The following is a 27,096-nucleotide window of genomic DNA, read 5'->3' as shown; positions in this document are numbered from 1 at the left end:
GCCTTCTGAAAGCTACAGCGATCGGCGCGGCGCGGCTCTGGCGTGTGTGTACTCACATATGCGCGTCTGCGTGCGCACGTGTGTGTGCAGGAGTCCAGGGATACACCTGGAGATGGAGCTGATTGATTTTTTAATAAAGAGGCCAAAGAAGGCTCATGAGAAAAGGGTAGTTTTTGCAAAACTAAATATGGCTGGAATGATCAGAGAACTATCTGGAAAAAATGAACCCCAGTCCATGCTTCACGACTTAGAGGCGGCACCCACAGCGGATCCCAGACTTAACGTAAGAATAAAATCTGTGATACTGCAAGAACAAAATAGAGTGACGGTGGTGGGTTCAGCACTAGAAAGAGGAGCTGAGGAAGGAAGGAAGGAAGGAAGGAAGGAAGGAAGGAAGGAAGGAAGGAAGGAAGGGAGGGAGGGAGGGAGGGAGGGAGGGAGGGAGGGAGGGAGGGAAGGAAGGAAGGAAGGAAGGAGGAAGGAAGGAAGGAAGGAAGGAAGGAAGGAAGGAAGGAAGGAAGGAAGAAGGAAGAAGGAAGGAAGGAAGGAAGGAAGGAAGGAAGGAAGGAAGGAAGGAAGGAAGAAGGAAGAAGGAAGGAAGGAAGGAAGGAAGGAAGGAAGGAAGGAAGGAAGGAAGGAAGGAAGGAAAAGAAAGAAGGAAAAGGAAGAAAGGGGGAGGAAGGAAGGAAGGAAGGAAGGAAGGAGGAAGGAAGGAAGGAAGGAAGGAAGGAAGGAAGGAAGGAAGGAAGGAAGAAGGAAGAAGGAAGAAGGAAGGAAGGAAGGAAGGAAGGGAGGGAGGGAGGGAGGGAGGAAGGAAGGGAGGGAGGAAGGAAGGGCCAGCCAGCCACCCGACCCGGGGACATTGAGGCCGAGCGCGTTGTAACCAGAGGAGCTGAGGAAAGGAAAGGACCCAACAGCTTCGAGAAGCACTTGGCCGGCCGCGAGCCTGAGGCCGCCAAGGGGCCGCCTCCCGAGGACACGACTGTCCCCACTCGGTGTGATGACGAAAGGTGACCGTAAAAAACAGGTCCAGTTTAATCACAGACCTTCACCGGGACATAGACAGAAACCTCAGAACTTATTCACACCCAGATGAACAACGCAGCCGCGGCCCCGACGGCGCTCCCCCGAGCATCATCCCCACGCCCCAACCCCGAAGGTGCTCCCCACGAGCCAGTGGCGCCCAGGGCACCTGCTCACGAGACGCGAGGCCACCCGCCAAGCGAGTGCATCCCCAGCCTCACAGGGCGGCACCCCGAGGCTGGCTCTGCTCGGCGGGGAACCCTCACACCCCAGGCTCGAGCACAGGACGTGAAGGCAAGAAGCGGCTTAAGTGACGGGGGAGCGGCCTGGAGGCTCCGCAGGGTCCCCAGAGGCCGGGGGCGGGGGCAGCACCGCCTTCTCGAGGCTGCTTCTGGGCGCCAGCGGCCCCGGGACCCTGCTCGTCCGAACCGGTACACCGCACGACTACCGAGTGCCAGCATCACGTCACACAGACACCTCGGCCAGCGCCCCCCGCCCCGGCCCAGGCGCGGGACCCCTCAGGTTCCCGGGCATCCCACACACAGACGCCCACGGGGATGGAGCCGCTGGCCGCATGGCAGCTCCTTGCCAACGCGGGGGTCAGCAGGACGGCGTCCAACGCGGGTCCCTGCGCTCCGGTGAGGTGGCCATGGACGTCTGCACCCCCAGCGGAAGGCTGTCCTTGGGGGCTGCGTCCTGGCCTCCTGTCCCCCGGGCACACGTGGCCGCCACGGCCACCAGTGCCTCTTCTGGGCTGTCCCTCAGACACAGTCCCCGGACCCCACACCCAGTCCCGTCCTCGCCCCAGAATTCCTCACGCAGCTTCCCAGTGTGCACGGGGCAGCCTGCATCCTGGGTGCCGACCGCCTCCCTCTGCGCCCCCCATCACACCTCCCCCTGGACGCCCTTGCCTTACAGGCCAGGGCCGCCCTGGCCCACGACACGCTCCTTCCTGCTCCACCACCGCCAACCCCCTGTCTACCTGAAGTGACACGTCCGGGTCCTGGGAGGAGGTCCAGGTGCACGCTGCACCTGCTTACACCTGCTCACCGCACCTGCCCGCTGCACCTGCTCACTGTACCTGCCCGCTGCACCTGCTCACACATGCTCACTGCACCTGCCCATTGCACCTGCTCACCACACCTGCCCGCTGCACCTGCCCACACCCAGTTCTGCTGGCTTCCAACATGATGTCTAGCCCTCCGTCCCCGGCCTCACCTCCTCGGGGCTCCCACAGGGCTCCCAGGCCTCCCACGGAGCACAGCTGCTCCGTCTGCATCTCCTGCCTCCGGGGACACGCTTCCCCTGCCCACGCAGCTGCTGCCTCCTGCAGACGAGCACCCTGTCTCCTACAATGCGTGCATTTTCCGAAGCACTTGGCAAAAGGTCAAGTACATAATCCACATTTCAAAATGTTGCATCGAAAAATTATTTGTTAGGCTCCCCAGGTGGCTCAGTGGTGAGCGTCTGCCTTGGGCTCAGGCTGTGACCCTGGGGTCCTGGGATCGAGTCCCACGTCGGGCTCCCTGCATGGAGCCTGCTTCTCCCTCTGCCTGTGTCTCTGCCTCTCTCTGTGTGTCTCATGAACAAATAAATAAAATCCTTTAAAAATCGTTAAATACATCTATATGAAATAATACCTCACTGATTCACGGATTAGTGAAAGTCACATTTCAGGTATATTTAAAGCTGTTAATGAGAGAAAAACTATTATATTTTAAGAATATTCTATAAAATTCATCCTCTAAATAAGCACCCCAAAAACGCTAAGCATTTTCTGGTTTCTCTGACATGTTTCCCGTCTCAGGAACGCGAGGACATTTTCTTTAAACACCACAATCTGTGCTTCAATTAGAACAGGGCTACGGGGATCCCTGGGGGGCGCAGCGGTTTGGCGCCTGCCTTTGGCCCAGGGCACGATCCTGGAGACCCGGGATCGAGTCCCACGTCGGGCTCCCGGTGCATGGAGCCTGCTTCTCCCTCTGCCTGTGTCTCTGTGCCTCTCTCTCTCTCTGTGTGTGTAACTATCATAAATAAATTAAAATTAAAAAAAAAAAAAGAACGGGGCTACGTGTCGTCTTCCGCACCACACGAACGCGTCCTCTATTTAAGGAAGGAAGCCACGTCCCACACGCTCGCAGAGCAGGCGGCCCCGGCTCCTCCACAGAATCCCGAGGCTCCAAGGGGGGTCGCTGCGCTAAAGGACGTCCCGCTGGGGGCATCCTGCCTTGTCCTGAGCGTCGCACACCTCCTGGGGCATCTGTACTTTGACCAGGGCGACCTCGGTCACAGCACCGGCTAAACACGGCTTCTCCACGGAAAGCGCCATTTAATCCCGGCGACACCACCTCTCGTCGAGTGGGGCTCACCTCACGTAAAGGGGCACCTCTGCCAAGACTAAAAGTGGGACGGAAAGCGGATCCCGGGAGAGACGTCCGGCGCAGCCCTGGCAGGTTGGGGCCCCGGGACGCCGGCTCTCACCCATGGTGCCAGCCTGTCCCCGGTCCCCGCAGGACGGGGACACACGGCCAACAGGCCGTGTCACCCACACCCACGGGGACATGTGTGCGCTTCACTGTTACTCGCAGGGGGACACGCAGGTGCTCCAGGAAACGCGCGTTACACGGTGATTCGCACTCGCAGTAAGAACGAGCCCTCAGAGGGCACCTCTCCCCTCCCTCCTGAGCCTCAGTTCCCAGAAAAACAACAAACATGCTGCATCTCTGAACACAATGATTTCCTCTATTTTCCTTCTTGCCTAAAACCATGATGACACTCACAACTTTAACACGACCCCTTGAGAAAAAAAAAAAATTAAGATTTTACTTGGGGGCACCTGGATGGCTCAGCGATTGAGCATCTGCCTTTTTTTTTTTTAACATTTTATTTATTTATTCATGAGACCCAGAGAGAGAGGCAGAGGCACAGGCAGAGGGAGAAGCAGGCTCCATGCAGGGACCGGATGCAGGACTTGATCCTGAGACTCTGGGGACACGCCCTGAGCCGAAGGTGGGTGCTGCACCCCTGAGCCCCCCGGATGTCCCAACGACCCCTTGAGCAAATTAAGGCAAGGAGCCATGGGGGTTCATGACAAAGCGTTTGTATGGCTGCAAAGAAGGGCCAAGGAGGCAGGAGCCGGCGACCCCGTCGGGGGAGGTCCCAGTGGCCCCGCACCGAGGGGGCCGTCCCCGCTGCAGGGAGCAAGCATCACTCTGGAATTAAGCGAGAAAAAGCCAAATTTCTGACCGCAGTTCCCAGGGACCAATTTATCACAAGTCAGCTTCGCCTTTAAAATACAAGGACTCCAGAGCTACCCTCTGCCCCGGCACCTACACGCGTGGCCCGGGTCGGGGACCGGACCCCCGGGGCGTCTCTCCACAGACCAGCACCGCGCCGTGACCGCCGGGCGCGAGCGTCCCCCGGACAGGGGCACACGGTTACCGCCGGCCCGGCCCCGAAATTCAAGCCAAGCAGCCCGCCCTCCTCTTAGGAAAGGGCAACCGAGGGCAAGGGGGACGGACCCGTCAGCCAGGCCAGCCTACTGCGGAGGAAGGAATGTGAGAACTACAGAAGTCGCGCTGGCCAAAGCGGGGCCCTGCCGCCTCCACTCCACGGTGGCCACGAAGGACAAGCGCCGCCCAGCCCCAGCCTCCCGTCGGGCAGCAGCCTCGCCGGTCCTGGCAGCGACTCTTCCACGGAAGCCGATACAGCGTCACTACGGAAAAGCCACTTTCTCCAGGGCAGCTGGGCTCGTCTGTCAGGACGTACGTCTCTGTCGCCAGAAACCAGACCGTGCGTAAGAATGAGTGTGACTTACGTATATTTGGATTCCTGGCCACGCTTGATGACTGGGTTTTGTATCTTCACAAAGTGAGGTGATTGTTTTCCCCAAAACACTGAGAACTTCCCTGGGAAGAGAAATGACATACAATGTACTTCTGCCGAGAAACCCCCCCTGGCAAGAGGCCGTCTCTCCCCTGGTGTCATTGGGGAAAACTGCTAAAGGGAACAAACAGGCTCCCGTGGGTCCCTGTGAAATTCGGGTAACAACCCCCCGCCGTGCCGTGACAGTGGGCGCCCGGCCTGCGGGCACAGGGCGCGGGCGCAGAGCTGAGAGCCGTGCGCCCCACCCGCCGCCCGGGGCCACCATCACCTCAACGTGGACCACGTGGCCTCCTCGCCAGCTCAGCAGTCGCTGTCCTCGGGGAGCGGCGATGCCCTCCTGATGCCGCAGGCTCCTGCCAGACGCCCCCGAGGAGGCGGCTATTCTGGGGGGGTGCAAGCCCCGTGTCTAGGAGACGTGTGCGTGCAGGCCTGTGCGACTGCAGACAAGCGCACGTGTGTACACGCATGTGCATACTGCAGCTGTGTGTGCACAGATGTCCGTGCGCTGGTGTTTGCCACACGTGTGTGCATGCACAGTGTATTGTATACACGCATGTGTATGTGTGCACCTGTGTGTGCATAGATGTGTGTGTGCGCGCAGGTGTGTGTGTACATGAACAAGCGTCTGTCACTGATGTGCGTGTACAAGCACGTGTCATGCATGTGTGTGCACAAGTGAGTCATGCACGTGTGGGCTTGTATGTGCACACGTGTGTGTGCATATGCAAACATGTGCAAGCATGTGCAGGCCGTGTCGGGCGTGGCTGCATAACTGTAACGTGCAGGCAAACATGTGCACGTGCACGTGTGTTCTTTTCAAGGAAAATTAAGAATATTTTCTTTTTGTGACACCAAATATTTAAAACAAGGTTTCACTACATCCGTTTTTTTTTTTTTATTCATTGGAACATAGATGCTACTCGGCCTCCCCATTTAATGACACTTTTACCAAGTAGTTCACGGAGCTGAAATACTGCAGGTGAACATCTTGCAGAATATGTGAGCTTCGCGGACGCCACCGTGCTCCTGGCGAAAGAGATGATAAGTCAAAATTTCACTTTCTGTTCACTTTAAATAGGAGACAGGATGGGAAGGTAGATATCATCACCCCGACTTCTTTCCTCGTTTCGACAGGGCCCCCCGACTCAGCAACACCCACGTCCTGAGGGCGCTTGCACCCCGACCTGCAGGAAACAGAACGTTTTCCACCATCTCGGGACGTCGTGAACCCGCCGTGAAAATCACCGCTCACCCGCTGGCCAATGAAGCCGAACCCGAAGGCTGAGCTGTGCGCTGAGCACGAGGCGACCCCGTATGGCCCGGCCAGACGGGCGCGTGGCGAGGAATTAACTGCAAATAGAAGGAGGCTAATGGGGCGAGTCTGGATTTAAGATACTTTTATTTCAAGCGTACAAGTCGGGAGAAGTCGCAGATGCTCCACGGAAAGCATAAAATCACAAAACAATCCGACTTGTAAAAATTTGGTCCATGAGACATTTTGAACGGTGACGAATCCCCTTCATTCATGGCAAGAAAACTGGCGTGACTCTCTCCCGTCACCCTGTCGAGGTTCAATCACACGACAGCCTTCGTGCACAGCTCGGCGGGAACTGTTCAGAGGAGGCCACGCTGCGACCTGCGGCGGGGAGGGACAGCAGGACAGCAGGACAGCAGGACAGGGCATCAGCAGGCACCAGGGGTGACGGGGCCTTGGGGTGGAAACGCTCCCGCCGCGTCCCTGCGGGGATGCTGTGCTTCTAGTCCTGAGCCTGGGGACGGGGTGTCCCCGACGGAGGACAGAGCAGGACCACAGCCAGGCTCTCCCCAAGCCGACTCCGGAGAATCTACTCCCGGTGGCCCAGCCCCGCCGTGGACAGTGGCTGGCACGGGGCACGGAGATGCCGCCTCCAACACACACTGGGGCGCCAGTCCCAGGAGGCTCCCATCCGGTGCCCCAGAGCACGGCAGGTGGGGGACACCGCTCGACCTCCCAAGAGCGACCCCGAGAGCCACCCCGGCATCTGCACCCACGCACCTCGGGCCCGCACACCTCCCTTATTCCGGCATCCGGGGACTCAGCCCGGAGCCAGCGCAGGACGGCAGACTGTCGAGCTTCTGGAATGTCACCAACTGGTAGGAAACCACGTGCGCCCGGAGCCGGCCACCAGGGCTCACAGCAGAGCTCGGCTCCTCCCCGAGCCCAGGCGACCGTCCCTGCCCCACCCGGGCCACCGGCCGCGTCACCGTAGCCTGTCACCGAGCTCCCATCTCCCCCCAGGGACCCGAGTTACGGGGTCCCCGACGCCCAGCCTGGGCCGCGACACGGCAACTGCTCGATTCTCAAAAACGCATACGTCATGTTGATGGTCGGACATCACGGGCCAGGCGTATCCTTATAAATGACCTCGCGGGTGACGAGGCCGCCCTAGAGGACACAAGGGACTGACGCTGAGAGCTGAGAGCGCAGGAGGCAGATTCAGGCTCCTGCTCCCTCCAGGGCTCCCGGCTGCTCACACGTGTTCGGAATCTCAGGATAATTCTGCTGCGCTGCGATGCACGTGTTGCACAACAAAAACATGCAGCTGGCCCCAAAGGTCTGTATTTTGGGAGTTTGTTTTCCAGGACCTTTAGCTCCAGCCCATGGAGCGTGCACGTGGGCGACGCGGCCTCATATCTGCGAGGGACGACCCCTGCGCAGGTGAGCGGCTTCCCACGGGCACGGCCCCGAGCTCAGACGCATTCCGTGCGAGCGAGCACCAGCAGACGGAACCTGGTCACACGCGAACCGACAACGCACGGCGGCCGGCGGGAGGAGCTGGAGGCAAGCTGGCGTCTGCCTTCGCGACCGTGAACTTCACCCTCGGGCAGCCTCGTCGTCAGTGATAACGATGTCATCTCCGTACGTGCAAAAATATCCCATAAAATTCAACGTGTAGGTCTGATAAAAAACGCCCCAGAGGGTTTTTGTGAACGAGGCACGGGGCGCACAGGTCTCCGGATTCGAACCCACGCCTCCGGGGGGAGCGGAGCCTCCGCCCAGCACCCGGACCGCGCGGCCGCACGCCTCACATAAAGCTTCTGCATAACAGAAACCTTGAACCGCAGGAGGTTTAGAGCATCCACCCCTCAGAGATGTACAGTCTACACATCACGTGTTCCTTTATGAAGGAGCGTATCCGTCACCGTCAGAGCTCCAAGGAACGCGATGAGAAATCATTTAAAACACAGGAAAAAAAATCAATCTCAGGACAATAAATAATATCGCTAGAGTCAAAATAAGAAAATGGATGAGGCAAGGGTTGCAGATGCTGAGATTACAGGCAGGATACGAAACTACCAACAAGCGACATCATCCATCGAAAAAGCCCGTTCTGGGGACCAGGAGAGGGACCCTAAGGACGCGACGCCCGACGCACGAGGGAGACGGGAAGGGCGGGCGGGACGCGGGCCTCCCGGAGCCGACGCCAGAACAGGTGGGCAGACAGGAGCGGGTCTGAGGGCCGCGGCGTCGTCCTGCACCCGTAACCCCCGAACAGAGGCAGCTTTCAGGGGTGACATCACGAGCCTGGGTTGGGAGCGGCTACCTGGGCGGCCAGGCAGGGGGGGACACTGGTGAGTGGCGGCGGCACGGCGGTGGGGGGGGGCGTGGGGCTTCCCGGAGCGCGGGGACTTCACCAAGGGTCGGGGACCCAAGGATCCCCAGGAGGAAGGGATGATGTGGGCACTGCAGCCGGGAGGAAGGTGCGTCCGGAGGGGTGGGGGGCCGTGTCCAGGGCCCACAGGGGTGGTGGCGGGGGGCGGGGGGCGTGTCCGGGGGTGCACAGAGGGGCGGGGGGGGCATGTCCTGGCGGGACCCCGGGAAGGGGCTGAGGTCCTGTGTGGGGCGCGGAGGCTGCGTTCCCCACTCAGGGACCTGCCACAGCCCTGGAATTTCGCCTCTGAGGGTTTCCTCCTCCAGGGTTTTGCATCAACGTTGTTAACCACGGGCTACTCATTTCTGGGGGTGCCCGGGGCAGGGGGGGTTTCCGTGGTTGAGCATCTGCCTCTGGCCCAGGGCGTGACCCCGGGGTCCTTGGATTGAGTCCGACGTCGGGCTCCCCGCAGGGACCTGCTTCTCCCTCTGCCTGGGTCTCTGCCTCTCTCTCTCTCTCTCTCTCTCTCTCCCTCTGTGACTCGTGAATAAATCAATAAAACCTTCAGAAAAGCCCCTACTCACTTTCCACGAAGACCTTAGTCATGCACGGGAACACGTGACAGCTGCGTCGCACTTCACGATACCGGCTGCTTCTGCAACAGCAGGTGGAGGAACACAGACACCCTCACACGGGATCTGGGTGCGCCTCGGCGGCAACGGTCCCGGGATGGACACCTGCCCGCGGGCGGCACCCACTCCCGACGGCGCGGCTTCTTCCTGCCCCTGGCCACGTAGCCCATTTCCGACTGAAACAAACGGCGCGGCCGCTTCCCTAGGACGGATTCCCGGGCGCGGCCGTCACCCGCCGGGCCGAGCCGTCTCCAACGCGAGCCTGGAACACGTCGTGGCCTGCACCTGCACGGGTACGAGGGGTGCGGGCACCCCGACATCCGTCCAAGCCTCCAACAAGCGCCGGTGCCGCCAAAACCAAGGGGAGTCGGTGTCACATGTCGACGCTGCAGTCCCATTTGCTCGTGCACGACAACAGGGCGTGACGATGCACCCGATGCCACAGCCCGTTTCCAGGGCACAAGGCGCAGCTGCCTGGGAGGCCGGACGGGGAGGGCAGCGTCGGAGCCCCGCGGGGGGATGCCTCTCCCACCTGCGATGCGTCCACCTGTCCCGTGTCCCACGGTATCTTCCGGCCGCGTCCTCCAAGGGGGACATGCTCATTTCCCTTAATCTGAATGCTCTGCTTAATTAAACATCAGTGGTGAAGAATAACGTGATGGGACGTGAACGTGCACTTTTTAGAAAACACGACTATTTTGGCTGGAAACTCAAAGGATCATGATATTTGCAGCGCGGATTCAGCATCTCAGATGCCGCGGGAGGGAGGGGCTGCAGGGCGAGGAGTGGGGGGCGCGGGGCCGGGGCCAGCGAGACAGGACAGAGAAGAGGACAAAGCGGCCTGTGCGTCCGCGCGGGGGGCGGAAGTGACACGTAGGGCTCACGGAAAACACTCCCCATTTCAAGATCGGATTCCTTGTTTCTTGGGTGTTGAGTTTGATACGTTCTTTCTAGATCTTGGATACCGGCCCTTTATCTGATGTGTCAGCAAACAGAATTTAAATTAAGGAGATGTAAAGCAAGAACCAAAAAAAAAACCCCAAAAGATGTATGTATGGAAAGTTAAAAAAAAAAGGAGCCTTCAAAAAATCTGTGGGTTAAAGAAGAAATAAGGGCTGCGAAATACTTAGAACTGAAAGAAAAAGAAAAGGAGAAAGAAAAAACAAAACACTGCCAAGGCTTCCACCTGAAACCCCAACCTGGACGCCGGGGAGCAGCGAGGGGCTCAGCAGGCCACGAGCACGAGGACACGCCCACTCGGGATGGGGGGACACCTGTCCTGAGATCCTCACGCAGCTTTCCTCCAAGACCGTCTCCTCCACCCTCACCTCTGCAGGGGGAGCCCACCGCCCACCTACCCTCACCTCTGCAGGGGGAGCCCACCTCTCACCTGCCCTCACCTCTGCAGGGAGAGCCCACCTCTCACCCCCCTCACCTTTGCAGGGGGAGCCCACCGCCCACCCGCCTTCACCTCTGCAGGGGGAGCCCACGTCTCACTCCCCCTCATCTCTGCAGGGGGAGCCCACCTCTCACCCCCCTCACCTCTGCAGGGGGAGCCCACCTCTCACCTGCCCTCACCTCTGCAGGGGGAGCCCACCTCTCACCCCCCTCACCTCTGCAGGGGGAGCCCACCTCTCACCCCCCTCACCTCTGCAGGGGGAGCCCACCTCTCACCCCCCTCACCTCTGCAGGGAGAGCCCACCTCTCACCCCCCTCACCTCTGCAGGGGGAGCCCACCTCTCACCCCCCTCACCTCTGCAGGGGGAGCCCACCTCTCACCCCCCTCACCTCTGCAGGGGGAGCCCACCTCTCACCCCCCTCATCTCTGCAGGGGGAGCCCACCTCTCACCCCCCTCACCTCTGCAGGGAGAGCCCACCTCTCACCCCCCTCACCTCTGCAGGGGGAGCCCACCTCTCACCCCCCTCACCTCTGCAGGAGGAGCCCACCTCTCACCCCCCTCACCTTTGCAGGGGGAGCCCACCGCCCACCCGCCTTCACCTCTGCAGGGGGAGCCCACGTCTCACTCCCCCTCATCTCTGCAGGGGGAGCCCACCTCTCACCCCCCTCACCTCTGCAGGGGGAGCCCACCTCTCACCTGCCCTCACCTCTGCAGGGAGAGCCCACCTCTCACCCCCCTCACCTCTGCAGGGGGAGCCCACCTCTCACCCCCCTCACCTCTGCAGGGGGAGCCCACCTCTCACCCCCCTCACCTCTGCAGGGGGAGCCCACCTCTCACCCCCCTCACCTTTGCAGGGGGAGCCCACCGCCCACCCGCCTTCACCTCTGCAGGGGGAGCCCACATCTCACTCCCCCTCATCTCTGCAGGGGCAAGCCCACCGCAGAGAACAGCAGGCCCTGCCAGCCTGCACTCTTGCTTCCAGCCCCTTAGTTGTGATTTAGCAAAAACAACAACAGCCACCCTGGGGCAGCACACAGGCACACTCATCCCCGGCATGCGGGCACACTCATCCCCATACTGGCGCTCCACAGGGCGAAGGGGGAATCGGGGGCCCAGGTCACACCCTGGCCCAACCGGAAGGAGCCTAGGACTCGGACCAGCTCGGAAGAGGCTTAGGAGGGAGGCTGCACCCCAGAGCGAGACCCTCACGCTCGCGGGATTCCCGTGATTCAGGCAAAGCCGTCACGACAAAGGACGTGCTGCGTTTCTGACTTCCGAAAACACACTGACGACGAGAACTAGAACGGGCTTAAAACAAGTTTCCTTTTTGTCATCTTTTTTCTAATTAGAAGCACTAAGTTCCTTCCTGAACAGAAATGACTAGCTCTGCAAATTCAATGGTATTATGCAAAGTTATTGTCACAAAAATCAGTACTTCTGCGTGGTTGTCTGAACACCAACCGCTTCAGTAAAAATGACCGGCCGTCCAGCTCCACGGTCAAGGGGAGCAGGGGCCACTTCCCACAATTAAACCACGACCGACCGCGTGCTCTGTTCGTGTTTTTAAAGACAAGTGTAAATTCACTTTAACTCTGAGAATCTGAGCCCTGTCGCACGCCGCAGCTCAGCGGCGCACTGAGCATAGCCCAGCTTGCTATTTCGGATCGCGCAGCTCTCACTCTGCCCCCGACGCCCTCCCCGTTACGCTAGCACCTGGGGCCCCGCCGCGAGGGGAGCTTACTTGCACGTACGGGCCACACAGGTCACATCATGTGTCATCATCGACGCTCTTCTTACAGAGAAAGCACTAAACACGCCGTGTGCAACCTGGTGAACGGAAGCCTTCCCCCCGGAGCACCCCGAGACTAGAGCCCAGGGAATCACTTGGTGCTCTGGGGAGTACTGACTGGACGACTTGCGGTTGATGGTTTTTTAAAACCCAGAGTCCCTGCCGACAATTCCTCACCCGGTGGATCAGGCGGCGTGATGAACCCCCTTCAGCTCTTCCCCCCAAGCGCAAGGGTTCTAAGCAGGACCCGCCGCACGAGCACCTCACGGGAAGCTACAAGTCTAACCATGGGGGGAGTCGTCTTAAAATTCAAAGCAGCAATAAAATGGAAAACCTCTCACTCCGGAGCTTCTCTATTTTCTTAGGCAGTTTACCGCCAATTACTCCAAGCACATCTTGTAGGGTTTAATTACCATCTGCAACGGCTGGAAAGCCATTCACATCACCAAGTACTTTAAAAAAATAAACACAGAATGTTACATGGGACTGAGTTCTAAGATTTTGTGATAATATCCCAGAAATGCATAACATGATAAAAGAGGCATCTATCTCTACGCTGATTATACACACATAAATCAGAGTTCTAAGTACCGCCGGAGTTTAGAAGCATTCCGGCCAGTAAGACTCTGTGAAGGCCTTGCACCCGTCCTCCTTCAAAACATTTATCACTTACTGCAAGGACAGTCCATTTATCCCCGGGTTTTATGGGCACCCCGGGGATGGGGACGTGTGTGGGGACGGATGCCACAGAGGCGGCTGCAGGACACCTGCGGGAACCACTTAGGAGACGCTCTCCTTCCAGGGCCTCCACGGCCTCGGCAGTCGGCTGCTTTCTCAGACTGTTGCCAGAACACTCAGTTACGCTGTGGGTGGCAACGCCAAGGCTTCCTAGAACTTCGTGTTTTTGTTTGAACCAACATTTTTTTTTAATTGGAGTTCAATTTGCCAACATATAGCAGAACACCCAGTGCTCATCCCATCAAGTGCCCCCCTCAGTGCCCGTCACCCAGTCATTTCTGTTTTGCATCCATCAGTAGTTTAGCTTTTCAAAAAAGAAGGTGGGAGGGGAGTTGTTTGGGGCAAGGACTGGAATGGGTGTGAAAACAGCATCCTTTGGAGGAACTGGACTCAGAGATGCCCCCAAGTGCAGGGCACGTGGTGGGCACAGCCGTCCCCAGGTGCAGGGCGCCCGGTGGGCAGAGCCGTCCCCAGGTGCAGGGCGCCGGGTGGGCAGAGCCGTCCCCAGGTGCAGGGCGCCCGGTGGGCAGAGCCGTCCCAGGTGCAGGGCGCCCGGTGGGCAGAGCCGTCCCCAGGTGCAGGGCGCCCGGTGGGCAGAGCCGTCCCAGGTGCAGGGCGCCCGGTGGGCACAGCCGTCCCCAGGTGCAGGGCGCCCGGTGGGCAGAGCCGTCCCAGGTGCAGGGCGCCCGGTGGGCAGAGCCGTCCCCAGGTGCGGGGCAGCCGGTGGGAGCCCGGGGCACCCGCACCAGGAGGGACACAGGGGTCCAGGGGACGGGATGCAAAGCGGGACGCCCCTGACCTGGCCTTGACCCGGGGGCCCGGCTCTGACACTCCCGGACCCAGGGGCCGCCCACGTCGAGGAACTGGGGCCCCGACCCCAAACTCAATTCTAGAAAACTCTGGGTCCCAGGAGCACTGGCCCCTGCGCTTCCCGCCAGGCCTCCGGGCGCTGAGCAGCCGCAGATCCGCAGTTCGCACTCGGGGGCGGCCCGGACGTGCGCGCTCCTCCAGCCAGGACCCAGCGCCCGCCCGGCCCGCGAGCCGCCCAGGGGACGGGGAGGTGCGGGTGGGGTGCGGGCGGGGGAGGGGCGCGGCGAGCGGGGGCGGGGCGGGGCGCACTCACCGGCGCGGGGTCCTGCGGGCGTCCGGGGCGGCCTCCGGGGGCGGCGGGGGGCGGCGGGCCGGGCCGGTGCGCGCTCATGGCCGCCAGCGCCCGCCCCAGCGCACCCGAGGCCCCGCCGCCGGCTCCGCGTCCGCCCCGGCCCCCCGCGAGGGGCCCGCCCTCCGCCCGCGCTGCCCCCGGAGGACGGCTGCGCGGGGCCGGAGCGGGAGGGCGGGGCGGGGAGGGGGCGGGGGGAGGAGGGAGGGAAGGGGCGGGGAGGGGCGGAGCGCGGGGAGCGCGGGGAGCGGGGAGGGGGCGGGGAAGGACTGGGAGGGGCGGGGCGCGGGGGGGCGGGGAGGGACGGGGAGGGGGGCGGAGAGCAGCCACGCGGGGAGGGGGCGGGGCCGGGGGCGGGGAGGAGCTGGGGGTGGGGAGGGGGCGGGGAGCGGGGAGGGGCGGGGGGAGCGGAGCGCAGCCACCCGGAGAGGAGGCGGGAAGAGGCGGGAGGGGGCGGGAGGGGGCGGGAGGGGCCGGGGAGCGCCGGGGGGGGGGGGGGGGGCGGTGCGCCCGGCAGCGCGGCTCCGGCCCGAGGAAGGCGACCCCGGCCCGCGCCCCCGCGCCCCTCCGTGGGCGTCCGCCGGGGCCCCGCGCTCCCGCCCGTCTCGCGCCCTTGGACCCGCACGGCCCGCCCCGGGGCCCCCGCTCGCGGCCACGAAGGCCCGGGACGCCCCTCCGGGTCCGCTCACCCCGCGGCGCCCCAACCCGGACCGGCCCCGGCCCCTCCCCAGGCTCGGTTGGAACCGGCTCTCCGGGCGGTGACCCCCGCGGTGTAGACCGGACTCCTCCTGATTTCAAGTAAATGTCCTCTGGGTGGGGATGAATTTCAGGGGAGAAGCTCCGACAGGAGGCCCCGCCGCGCCCTCGGAGGAGGTTCCCGCTCCTGGTGGGGGGTCCCGGCCCCGCCCCTGCTGGCTGAGCGCCCCGGGGCTGCGTCCGCTCGGGTGGTGCCGGGTCTGGGTGGTGCGGGGTCCGCCGTCCGGCTCTCAGGCACTAGATGCGCGGCAGGACCCTGGGGCGGGGCTCGCGGGGGGCGCCCCTGGAGCGGGGCTGGTGGAGGGGGCGCCCCTGGAGCGGGACTCGTGCAGGGGGGCGCCCCTGGAGAGGGGCTGGTGCAGGGGGGCGCCCCTGGAGAGGGGCTGGTGCAGGGGGGCGCCCTTGGAGCGGGGCTGGTGGAGGGGGCGCCCCTGGAGCGGGGCTGGTGGAGGGGGCGCCCCTGGAGCGGGCCCCGAGCGGCGGCAGCAGCAGCACCCGTGCCCCCCACCGCCCGGCCCCTCAGCCCCCCTCCTGCCCTCAGCGCCCCTCGGATGCCCCCGACCACCGACATCAGCCCGTCTCTCTAGGTCGGGCGCGTGTCGCTGAGCAGAGCGTCCTCCCGGGCGTCCACGCTGCTGCCCGCGTCAGGATCTCCTTCCTCAGGCCGAGCTCAGCGCCCGCGCACGGACCGCACCTGCGCTGTCCCCACGCACCCCGCCCCCCTTCCACCCGTTCAGCCGCTGCGCCCGGAGCACCGGGAGCCTTGGTGTCCTGAGCACGGGAGCGCACGTCCTGGCTCCGTTTCCTCCGCGTCTATACCCGGGGCTGGGCGTGCTGGACGCCCCGGTTGCTCCATGTTGCGTCCTGAGGACCTGCCACCCCGTTTTCCACGGTGTCTGCACCCCCTTACGACCTGTTTGTCCTGCCAGCGGGCCTGGGCGTCCCCCGGATGGCCACAAGGTGGGAGGGTCGGGTCTCAGCCCCCGTGGAGCCCGGACAGCCTGTGCTGCACCGTTTACTGGAGTGTAAGCTCTCGAATGGCAAAAATTCGGCCTTTTTATCCCTGCCTGGAATGCCCCAAACACGATCCGGTTCTAGGATGAACAAAGCGCCACTTTCGGTTTATAGCAGAACAGAAGCAGAGAAAGCTAGGACGAGAGAGCTCGATTAGCAACGTCGCCTTCTAAGAAAGCGCGAGGAGCGTGGCCCGGCTGCCCCGTCATAGCTCCACCTCCTCCATCAGGGGCTGTTGTGCTCACTTGCACGCACAATTGCACAATTGACTGTCATCGTGTCGTCCCCCCCCCCCTTGTCTAACCGAGTTATCTTCCACTGGACGCCCGCTCACCTGCCCCCGTCACCTGCACCCCCACCTCACGGCCGGTGCCAACCATGACGCGGCCCTGCCCGGTCTGCGCGTGGCCGTGCTCCTCCGGCAGCCCTGACGACCTGAGGCTTCAAGGACCAGGCGCAGAGCCACATGCAGGCGCCACCGCGTCCACCTCTGCTGTGGCTTCCGTTGCTCCGTGGTCTCCGTCCCTCGAGTCCTGCTTGCCGCCAGCACCGAGGCCCCGGGTTTGTCTCCGCAGACCGTGGGGCGTCTTGGGCCTGCACCGTGTGCAAACGCACAGAGCCCTGACCAAGGGCTCCCAACTTCCCCGTGTCTCCAGCACCTTCGGCCACTGGGTCTCCGCGTCCGGAACGCATGTCGTGTCCCTGCGGCTTTTATGTTTGCTCATCTCCGGAGCGGCGGCGAGCAGCAGCCGGATCCAGGTTTCTCCACCTCAACGACGGGCAGCAAAATCCCGTGTGGTCTTAAAACCGTCATGTGCTCCCAAGGAAGTATGTTTGTGTGCGGCAGCATTTCCTGGTGGTGTTTAAGCTGTGAAAATTCACTGAAAGGTAAAAAAAAAAAAAAAAAAAAAAAAAAAAAAATCTATTAATTATTTTCGGAAAAGAACATCGTTTACGAGCACGCGTGATGACATGTATCCCCAGCCTTCTGAGACTGATCCTCACGGGAACCGTATCTGACCCTCGCACGTTGCTGTTGAAATCTGTTGATATTTATATGCGGGGGGGGGGGTGGATGCTGTTTTTGAGGCTCTTTGGAAAGATGATGTCTCGTCTTAAGGATGCTGTGAGGTAATGCTCCGCAGGACGGGAAAAGGGGAAGAGGCGGAGGAGTCCTTCCCAGGGTTCAAGCCCCGCTGCCTGCCGGAGCGCTGACGTCGTCGTCCTGATGCCTTAGGAGGCGCTGGGAGCATGTCCTGCGGGCGCAGCACGTCCCGTGCAGCTAGCGTCCGTGGGTCCCTCCCTCAAAACTGCCACCTTCCTCACTGGATGGATCCCAGACGTCTTATTCCCCCTGCAACACAAATGCCCACGAACTAGGTCCTGAGCACCCATGGTCCAGACAGTGTCGGGGGCGAGTAGATGAGCTCAAACGGGTCACGTCACGAATCCTGACCCGAGTAAGATATTTGGAGAAAATGCTAAAAAAAAAAAAGAAAAAAAAATACCTGGTAGGCGCTGCAGCATTCACGTACGCACTCCCGTTTATAGCTCGGTCTCCAGGTAGAAATCAAGTGTGCGCACATTAGGGCTTGACTCACACCCAGCAAGTACTCGAACCTCGTTCCCGGGTATGGACGCGCACGGAGGCTCTGAGGACAGAAGTGGTTTCTTGCTTTCTTTCTTTCTTTTTTTTTTTTTCCCAGAAGCGGTTTCTGAACGCGGATACTCATTTTCTTAACGAGTACATCAGAAATGTATACGGCACATGCATTTTGACAAGTCCGAATTTCTGATTTACTTACTTGTTCTTACAGAGAATTACTCACAATTGACAGGTTACTCTTTATAAGGAAACGCTTTCATAAAACACCCGGCTGTAACCCAGGCGTATGGGTCCCTCTGCTTCGTGATGGCACCCGCGGCCGTTCAGTTCTCTCACTCGTTCACCATTCACGGACACGGGTGACGCGGCTGCTGTGCTCGGGGCCCGTGTCGCGTGCTCGCTCTCCCGGAGGAAGGGTGGGAAGGCCATCCCGGTTCTTCCATCCAGGAATTCCCAGACGGGGGAATCCAGGGGCCTTGGCTTCGTGTGGAAGCCAACAGGGAGGCTTAGTCCCCGGCCCCCAGCCCCCCCTACCGGCCCCGGAGCCCCCAGTCCCCACCAGGGCCCAGGCCTCTCAGCCCCCAAGCCCCCCAGCAATCCCCAAGCCCCTGTCCTCCCCACCAGGGTTGTCAGGGTCACCAAGGTGCTCACCTGGGCGGCCGCCCCCCACCCAGATGAGATGGGACCTGCCTCCCCACAGCACCACTTACCTTGCAGACCCTCTTTCCCATCCTCCCAGGCTGACGTCCTAGGGTCCTCGGTGTCCTGTGCACCCAGTCAAGCAATGGCCCTGTCTTCCCCGCCACCACGGACCCCCATCCCCCCAAAAGATTTCCCTTTCTCCCTTGTTCTGAATGGAGAGATCCACCCGCGTGGTCCCTACAACTATTCTTAACCTCCCCCCAGTCACACCTGCAGCAAAGCCACAGGCTGCTTAGGCCCAGCCGCCCGCCCATCGCACACCTGTCCCCAAACACCTGAGCGAGCAGGTGGCTGACTGCTCTCCGCTCACCCTTGCTGCGTCTCGCACCCAGGCCCTCAGATGCTCCCCTGGGGTTTGATGTCCAGGGTTCCACAGCAGCTTCCCCTGCCCTCATCCCCTCTCCCCACCCCTCTCTCCCCTACCTTTCCCTCCTGCCTCCCCTGTCCTCCCCCTCCTGCCCCTCCCCTACCTTTCCCTCTGCTCCCATCTGTCTTCCCTGCTCAAAGAGGAACCCGAAAGGAGCAGGCTGGCCGTCCTTCACCCTACGAGGACATGGACCCTTCTCTGCTGCGCTGTAGACGCTCTCTGCTTCCGCTTTCTCCCGAGGACGCCCGGGCGTCCCCTCCCACGGGGATAAGCCCCCACTGTGCGATGGGACCTCTCACTTTGCCTTTTCCTGCAAGTATTTATTCTCTCCACTGGGAAGAGGAGACTATTCCCTGGTCCTGGTCCTCGGGGCTGATGCCCCAGCTGAGCCCCACCCCCCAGGCCGCTGCAGCAGGTGGGCGGCACCCCCACCTCCTCCTCGCACCCCTAGACCTCTCCCACAGCCCCACCTGGCGGCATCCGCTGCTGCTCAGCCTGGTCCAGGCTTCCTTCCAGGGACGTCCCGACGACCCCATACCTGACTCACCACCGCAGGTTCCTGAGTGATTATCAAATTCAAGACTTAATGATAAAGGACGAGGTCCTCTGTGATTCCCTGGAGGCCCCGCTGCAAGTCGAGCCTTGGAAAATGAAAACTATAATTACTTTTCCCGGAAAACGTAAGGAGGGGCCCGAAGGTCCCTCGGGAGGGATCTAGACGAGGCTAAAAGTGCATCTCCAGCTCCGTGGCCCCTGAGCCAGGTCTGTGGGATCGCCCCGTTCCTTCCTGAGGGCGAAGGCAGGGTCTCTGGGCCTTGGCATAGCAGCGTCAGGCAAGGGTGACTCCCAGGGGCGAGCTCCGGAGGCAGCGCTCCAGTCACCCGACGACCCCGACGACCCCGATAACTCGGCATCCAGAGCGGAGTTCCCAGCGGGAGGGAACGGCCGATGCAGCCGTAGGCTTTCCCTCCGCCGTGCTGCGCCTGACAACGCATCACAGTCTAGGATTCAAACAAATGTGGGGTCACGTCCACCAGGGCCTCACTATGCACCTTTGTGCGTGAGGAGCTCAATCGAATAAACGCAGTCCACGCTCGGCGTTTCTGCAGCTGTTGGGGCTGAAGCGGGTCTAGGTCCCCGTGTGTTAGACGAGGTGCTCGGGGTGTCGGGACACAGAAGGTCACAAAATGTGAACGTCGCCTAACGCACTTTATGAAGAGCAAACGTCAAGACCGTTCACGTACAAACGTATGTCTACGGGACGTGCGTTAGGGACACGAGGTCCCACGTCTGCCCAACCCCGCGGGCTCAGGCCCTGCACCGAGATAGCGGGCAGTTGGCCGGGGTCAGGGGGTTTTCACCGGAGAAATTGTCAGTTTTGTTACAAGAGAGCCCATTTAACCGCATCGATTTGATGTGTGCCCATGGCCGCGCCGAGAGCGCCTATCCCAGGAGCAGGTGCCGCGAGGTGATTATTTCATCTGCTTCATAAAGTGTGTGTTTTTCACTTCTTAAAGGAAATAACACCCATATTGTCAACATGGTTTTCTGTTATCCGCACTGCACAGCATACACGCAGCGGATCCGAGGTACCCTGTGACCAGTGCTGTGTAGACGTGAATGTTTTCTTTTGAAAAAGATCCACCCGGACTCACATTCAGCAGATTTCCTTTTTTTTTTTTAAGATTTTATTCATTTATTCATGAGACACAGAGAGAGAGGCAGAGACGCAGGCAGAGGGAGGAGCAGGCTCCATGCAGGGAGCCCGACGCGGGACTCGATCCTGGAACCCCGGGGTCACGCCCTGAGCTGCAGGCGGTGCTAAGCCGCTGAGCCCCCCGGGTGCCCATATAGCAGATTTCCAAACACGATTTTGTCTGCTTCCTCGGGGCTTACTACCTGCAATTCCTTATGAAGTTTTATGTAAAATACGGATTTTTTTTTATCTGAAGGAATCTATTTTGCTTTAACTTCCATTACGCGTCATTATTTTATAGGCCAGCATAGCAAGTAATATATAGAGAGTGTGTGTCTATAAATATATATATATAGTACATGGAAAAAATCATTAATTTCTAACAAAAAATGGATGTTGCTGCATGGAGAGTGTTTGAGCATCTAGTGGAGTGTTCGCCACATACAGGGATCTTGGAGCGCAGGGAGCGGGGTCGCCGCTCGTGTCTGCCGGCGGCTGTGAGCCCCGACCCCCGGCCCGAGAACCTGGGCGGCTCCCAACCCCTACACCTGCGGGTCTGATGCCTCTTCTGAGAGCATCTGTGAAGACCGTCGTCACCGCGGGGTGAAATGCGCCCTGCCTCAGGAGGAGGGGAGGTGGCCCTGCAGTGCCTATGTCACCGCGTGGCCACAGGCTGGCCGCTCCGGGGTCCGTGAGGAGGCCCTGGATGGCCAGGTGAGCCCCCCGCCCCCACACCTGCCCCCGCACCTGCACCCGCACGATCTACCCTCAGGGACACGCACTTCTAAACACTGGGGTGTGGGCTTCAAAACACGCAACTTCCAGGGACCCTCGGTGGCTCAGCCTTTGTGCAACTGCTTCCAGCTCAGGGCATGACCCCGGGGTCCTGGGATCAAGTCCCGCATTGGGCTCCCTGCAGGAAGCCTGCTTCTCCCTCGGCCTGTGTCTCTGCCTTTCTCTCTGTGTGTGTCTCTATGAATGAATAAATAAAATCTTTAAAAAAAAAAAAAAACTTGGGGCTTGGGCCTCCGGTTGGGAGAGGTCTTGGCAGGATGGGAGGCCCAGCCCCAGGGCGGAGGGGAAGGGCCGGGCTTCGGACGCTGACGGGAGGGAATCCCACCCCCCGGGTGGGGGCCGAGAGCCCATGAGGAGGGCACGTTGTCTGGGGCCGCCGTGCACCCACAGCATTTTAAAGGTCACGGCTATACCTGAACTTGACCAATAATCTGACCCTTGGCAGGTTTTTCTGAGCAGCCCACACGTCTTCCACTTCTGGAATAAGGGGAAAGACCAAGCCATCCTCACCTAATCCACACATCTTGGATTCGCAGAGGCTCGCACTGCAGGTGGCAGGTGGGTGTGGCCGCAGGTGGGATTCCCAGGAGGAGCTGCGTGGGGCCTCCCATGCGGACGGCTCCAGCCGACGCTGAGCCCCGCCGCATGCCCTGGGTCTGGGAGGCCGCGCCCAGAGAAACCTGCAGCAGCGAGAGGACCGCCTGGAGCCGGGGGTGCAGGAGGAGCGAAGGTGGGAGGAGGGAGGAGGGATGTCAGGGGACGGGGGGGGCTGCTGGGGTGTGAGGGGAGGCGAGGGGGGACGGCAGGGGGACCCCGACGCCCCTAGTCCTGGACGCTGCCCAGCAGGTGGGATCTACAAAGATAAATGTCGTGTCACACTAATGGAGATTATTCATATTGATGAGAATTTTTTCCCCAGGGAGAAAGAACTTTTAAAAATGCTTTCGAGAACCATATTGAAGTCCCTGTATTATTTTTCTGTTGGTGGAAATCCTTGCCAGAAATGCACACTGACCGCCTGCGCGTCTCCCATGAAACGCTGCTGGCTCCACGGGACGAAAGACGTTCCGGAGTCTGTTTTGAAATGTGCGTCCTCCAAAGTTATTGGTGTTCAATTTGCCAACATACAGAATAACACCCAGTGCTCATCCTGTCAGGTGCCCCCCTCAGTGCCCAGTGCCCAGTGTTAATTTTTAATGTGAAAATCTACGCAGGGTCTACAACACGATGGTTAAACACGGGAACGTGGAGGCTCCCGCGTGGACCCGGCTGGGCTGCTGCGGGGCCGGGCTTCACCCTTTATGCCGCTTCTCTGCTGGGGGACGTCCTGGCGAGCGCGGCAGGTGCGCGGGGGTCCGTCCACGCCGGGCTCTCCCTCCGTGGGCACCTGGCGAGGTCGTTTCACTCACCTTTATAACCACTGGTGACTGAAGGGCTCGTCCTCTGCTCGTGGTGCTGGGGAGGGGGTGTCTGCCGACGGAGGCGGAGGCCACGGTCTCCCTCTTTACACCAAAATACCCCTTACAGAGGCGCCCGGTCTCGGTGCCACTTAGTGACCGAGACGGGGTGGATGTGAGGCTCGGACACTGGGCACTACCCTCAGATTCGACCGAGCTAGTCTCGCTGTGCGTCCTCGCGCACTTAGAGACGACGGCCCCTGCCTCAGGATCTTCACTGGAGGGGCCCCCGGGGCTCAGCGGCGGGGCGTGTGCCTTCGGCCCAGGGCGTGACCCCGGGGTCCCTGGATCGAGTCCCGCATAGGGCTCCCCGCATGGAGCCTGCTTCTCCTCCCACCTGTGTCTCCACCTCTCTCTCTCTCTGTCTCTCAGGAATAAATAAATAAAATACAAAAAAAAAAAAATCTTCCCTGCGCTATTGTGGGAAACCAAGTTAGATGACGTACGCGAAAGCCCCCTGAAGGTTACGTGACCGTCAACCCCGTTGCTGTCTCCACGGCCGGGCACGCGGGGCCGGCGTCAGGACCGTGAGCGGGGCAGGGGGGGACGGGGCCCGAGGAATCTGCCGTTTCCTCCTCTGACGTCGCCGCTTGCCCCGCAGAAGCAGCAGAACGACGTGCGCGCGAACATTTTCTCGGAGAGTCGCTGTCTTGGCTCAGAACCATTATTTGTGTTTGCTCACCGAATTTGGAGACCCTGGTTTCAGCCCTTGCACGTGGACAGGGGACAAGGTGATCCGAGTCATGAGCGCAGAGTAGGGGCTCCCCCCTCGGGTGCGTGCTCACACGGAGACGGCGGCCGTGGACCGTCCTGGAGCGTGCGGGGCCCAGGGGACCGTACCGGAGCGAGCAGGAGGGGCGGCTGCCGGGCGCTCCCTTCGTCATGTCGAGCACGTGGTCTTCGATCCCTCGGTGCCCACGCGCCACCGCCGGGAGCAGGGGGCTGGAAAGCGCCTGCAGCAAGGGATCGCGGCACAGACGCTGTGAGGCCGCAGGTCCCAGAACGTGGCCTCGGGGGAGGCTGCTGGCCGGCCCAGGCCTCCGCCTTTGCCCACTCACGTCCCCTCACGACAAGCTCCTCCACAATAAGGCTCGAGTGAGGGGCCGTAGTCTGCAAAGCCTTTGAGCCGAGGCTTGCCTGGGCGCCACCTGCGTCCCCGTCCCTCGGGGGCTGCCCACTCTGCGCGGGTAAGAGGCAGAGAGGTCGCTGCGTGCGGCCCCCAGTCTGCAGAGGGCTGGAGCCCGTCACCGACACGGGCTGGTCAAGTCAGCCAGGGTCCCTGAGAGTACAGCACTGATGCCCCAGGGGGAGACGCCACACAGCTCGGAACGGGGCAGCCTCACCCCTGCACCCAGCCAGCGTCCTTCAGCAAATGGGTTGGGAAGGAGGCGGGTCACCTGGGTGGGAGGGAAGCGAGGCACCACGGATCAGACTGAGGCGGGTCACCGCAGGTCAGGAGGAGGGTCACTGTGGGTCAGGAGGGTTGCAGGTCACCGCCGATCAGCAGGGGGTGGCCCTGGTGGCCCTGGCACCTGCCTGTTTCCGGCCCTCCCCTTCCTGCCCCTGCGGCCCTCCCGTCCCCCCAGGGCCCTCCCCGCCTCCCACGAGCAGTTCCGCAGCCTCGCAAGGTCTGCTGCCCGCGTCTGCCCAGCGCCCCGAGGGGGCTTCTGTCCCCTGCATCCGGCAAACCCCCGAGGGATCCAGTTCCTTCCTCGGGCCTGGCCATGGGTTTGGGGCTCCTGCCCCCAACGTGCTCGGGACTGGGGCTGTGGCTTGGGAGTGGCCTGTGTCCCTCTCCCTGTGCTGAGCCCCCAGCCGCGCCCTTGGCCACCTTCACTCCCACCGACTGGATCCTGCCCTAAGCCATTCCCTCTGGCCACCGGCAGCTGAGCAAGGCTGTCGCCGTGTAGACAGGGGCCGGGATCGCCCAGGGATCCGCCCCCACCAGGTGAGCTTCCCATCCACACCCGCCGCGGCGCCACCGCTCGCCCTCCAGATTCTGCGCGCCCCCTGCTTTGTGGCCTGGAGGGGTCCCCACGCCGTGTGCTCCTCTTTTCCCGATGGGTGGTGGTAACCAGACTGCACTTCCTCAGAGTCGGCAGGAGAAGAGTGTCCGGCGCGAGTGTCAGCGGCGAGGCGAGCGAGCGAGCGTGGTGCCGACGGAAGTTCCCCGAGGCCGAGCGGGTCCCTGGTGAGGTGGGCTCGTGGCGGGCGGGGAGGGCGTCTCCCTCCTGGGGCCACCGCAGACCCCACAGCACGTCCCCGACCCGACGCCGGAGCCCGTGGAGCCTGACACACGCGTGGCCCCTCGCTCAGGCCAGGAAACTGTACGTGGGGAATATTCTATGTTTCTACCTTGATAAACATAGAAATGGGACGCAATGGTTTTTAAATTATTTAGAGTCAATAAAATAAAAACAGTGGCTGATTTTAAATAATCATTCCTCTTGTCGGGGTTCCAGTGATGTCTTGGCAATATTTGGATCAGTGATAAAGACCTTTATAATCCGTGAATTAGATACATATTCCAAAAAATTTAATTTTCTTCCTTCCCTTTCGGCTAAATATGAAATGTAATGTTTTGATTTTGTATTGGGAAAATAAAACATGACTATTTCGCTCAGTGTAATCTATTCAAAGTGTTCAGACTTTTATATATGTGATAAAAAGTGTAACGTCGAGTATAAAATATCAAACAAAATTATTCGTTACACACGGTTTTTAAAACAGTTGTTTCTTGTTAAATATTAAAAATCAGTATTAAAAGATAATGCATACGTTTAAATCTGTGAATGTTAAAAAAGTGCACACGGGTTTAGATTAGCAGAGACGTCGTTTTATTTGGAGGATGCAATTAAACATTATTAATTTATGCGAGGAATATAAATGTCCTCCAGGGCAACGTCTGTGTCCTGTGTCCTGGCCTCCGTAGAGAATTCCTGCCAGGCTAGTGGGGGTCACAGCACGTGCTGCGAACGCGACAGATCCTAAGGTGACAGGATGGACACGGGGCGACGTCTCTGAGCGGCCAGGAGACCCCGCAGTGAGAGCACCCGCCCGTAAACCCGGGAGGAGCCGGGGACACACAGAGACGCGCCTGGGAACAGACCCGGGGACTGGAGGGCGAGGGGACCAGCCCCATCCCAGAGGCCGTCCTGCAGTCAGCGGCGCGTCGGGCGGGCCAGGCACCGGGTGCGGGTCCTCCACCAACGTGCCGACAGGCGCTGCCACCGGCGGGTCGTCGGGGCCTCGCTTGCCCCGGACACTCCCTGCGACAATACGGGCAGGTGTGGGGGAGTCTCTTCCACCTAGACAAGCGCACCTGTGTGTCCTTGTGGCCTCCCGTTTCGCCCGTGGCCACGCTCCAAAAGCTCCCCACGTGCCTCCCCGGCCACGAAGCCATCTCATCCCCTGGAAGACCTCCCGGCTTCCGTGATACTCAGACGCGCCTCCCTTGTCCTATTCCTGACCTGCCGACGGCCCCCGGGGCCGGCCCGTGCTTGGCCTGGTTTGCACTTCACTGAACACGTTCACCGTCTGCTCCGCGTGGCCCCCGCTGCGGCGGCCCCCACACGGCGGTGGTTCCCCTTGGGGGGCAGGTGCATCACAGCGTCGTGCGTGTTTACCGGTCCCACTGGCAGTGGGCTTTGGGGTTATTTCCACTTGAGTGTGAAGCGACACCGACTCCAGGAGTCTTCCTATGTAGGATCCAGGTGTCGTGATTTTACTTTGTTTTGCTGAGTCACACGTCGCTTCTCAGGGACATCCCAACTCCGGATGCCTCCCTGAGGCCCAGCAGGGCCGGGGCCTGACACTAGAGTCCACGTGGTCCCCGTGGCCACGGGGAGGTCCGGACATGTACTGCTCTGCACGTGTGTAAACCCGCGGGGAGTCCATGTCCCACCTCGCGTGGCCGCATAGCTCGGGGTGTCCCATCAGCTCTCCGGCCTCATCCCCAGGCCCGGGCAGGGTGCAGACTCTCCAACTCAGATTATTGTCATCCCACAGGCATCAGGAAGCTGATTAAGGACGTAAGTACAAACTCCACCTGGGTTGGACATAATGAATTTATTATATAGAAAACTCATCAGTCTGCTAAGTCATGTACTTTTTCCTTCAATGTCTTTTTTCAAATATTGTCTTTTACACTTGATCTTAGCCAAAAGGCCGAGAAACGATTCAAATATTGTCTTTTAAACGCTGATGCATGTTACCTTCTCCAGAATATTGTGATTAAAATCTCCAGGTATCCAAATTCTTATTTTTTTTTAATCAGCCAATGTACATGATCTTAAAATTTCAGATAATAAATTAGTTCAGGAGATTGCTCATCATTCTGGAAATGAGATAATGGGGGAGTTATAAGAGAAAAGTAAAAAAAAATCATCTTTACTTATTTTTATTTATTTATTTTTTTGTCTTTACTTATTTGAGAAATAGTTTCC

General features: G+C 60.5%; 1 protein-coding gene across 1 annotated transcript in view; it reads right to left on the bottom strand.

Moving 5' to 3' along the window:
- SNTG2 (syntrophin gamma 2) overlaps positions 1–18,063 on the bottom strand; it is a 131,388-nt gene extending 113,325 nt beyond the window's left edge. Inside the window, exons 1-3 of the mRNA XM_055327689.1 lie at positions 17,948–18,063; positions 16,363–16,463; positions 14,223–14,392 (exon numbers count right to left, since the gene is read on the bottom strand). Of these exons, the coding sequence (XP_055183664.1) occupies positions 14,223–14,392; positions 16,363–16,463; positions 17,948–18,063 (387 nt within the window). The remainder of the gene's footprint in view (positions 1–14,222; positions 14,393–16,362; positions 16,464–17,947) is intronic.
- Positions 18,064–27,096: the final 9,033 nt, after the last annotated feature.

This window comes from Nyctereutes procyonoides, unplaced genomic scaffold (genome assembly GCF_905146905.1).
Source record: "Nyctereutes procyonoides isolate TBG_1078 unplaced genomic scaffold, NYPRO_anot_genome, whole genome shotgun sequence".
NCBI lineage: Eukaryota > Metazoa > Chordata > Mammalia > Carnivora > Canidae > Nyctereutes > Nyctereutes procyonoides.
This window is presented reverse-complemented; position numbering and strand designations above follow the sequence as displayed.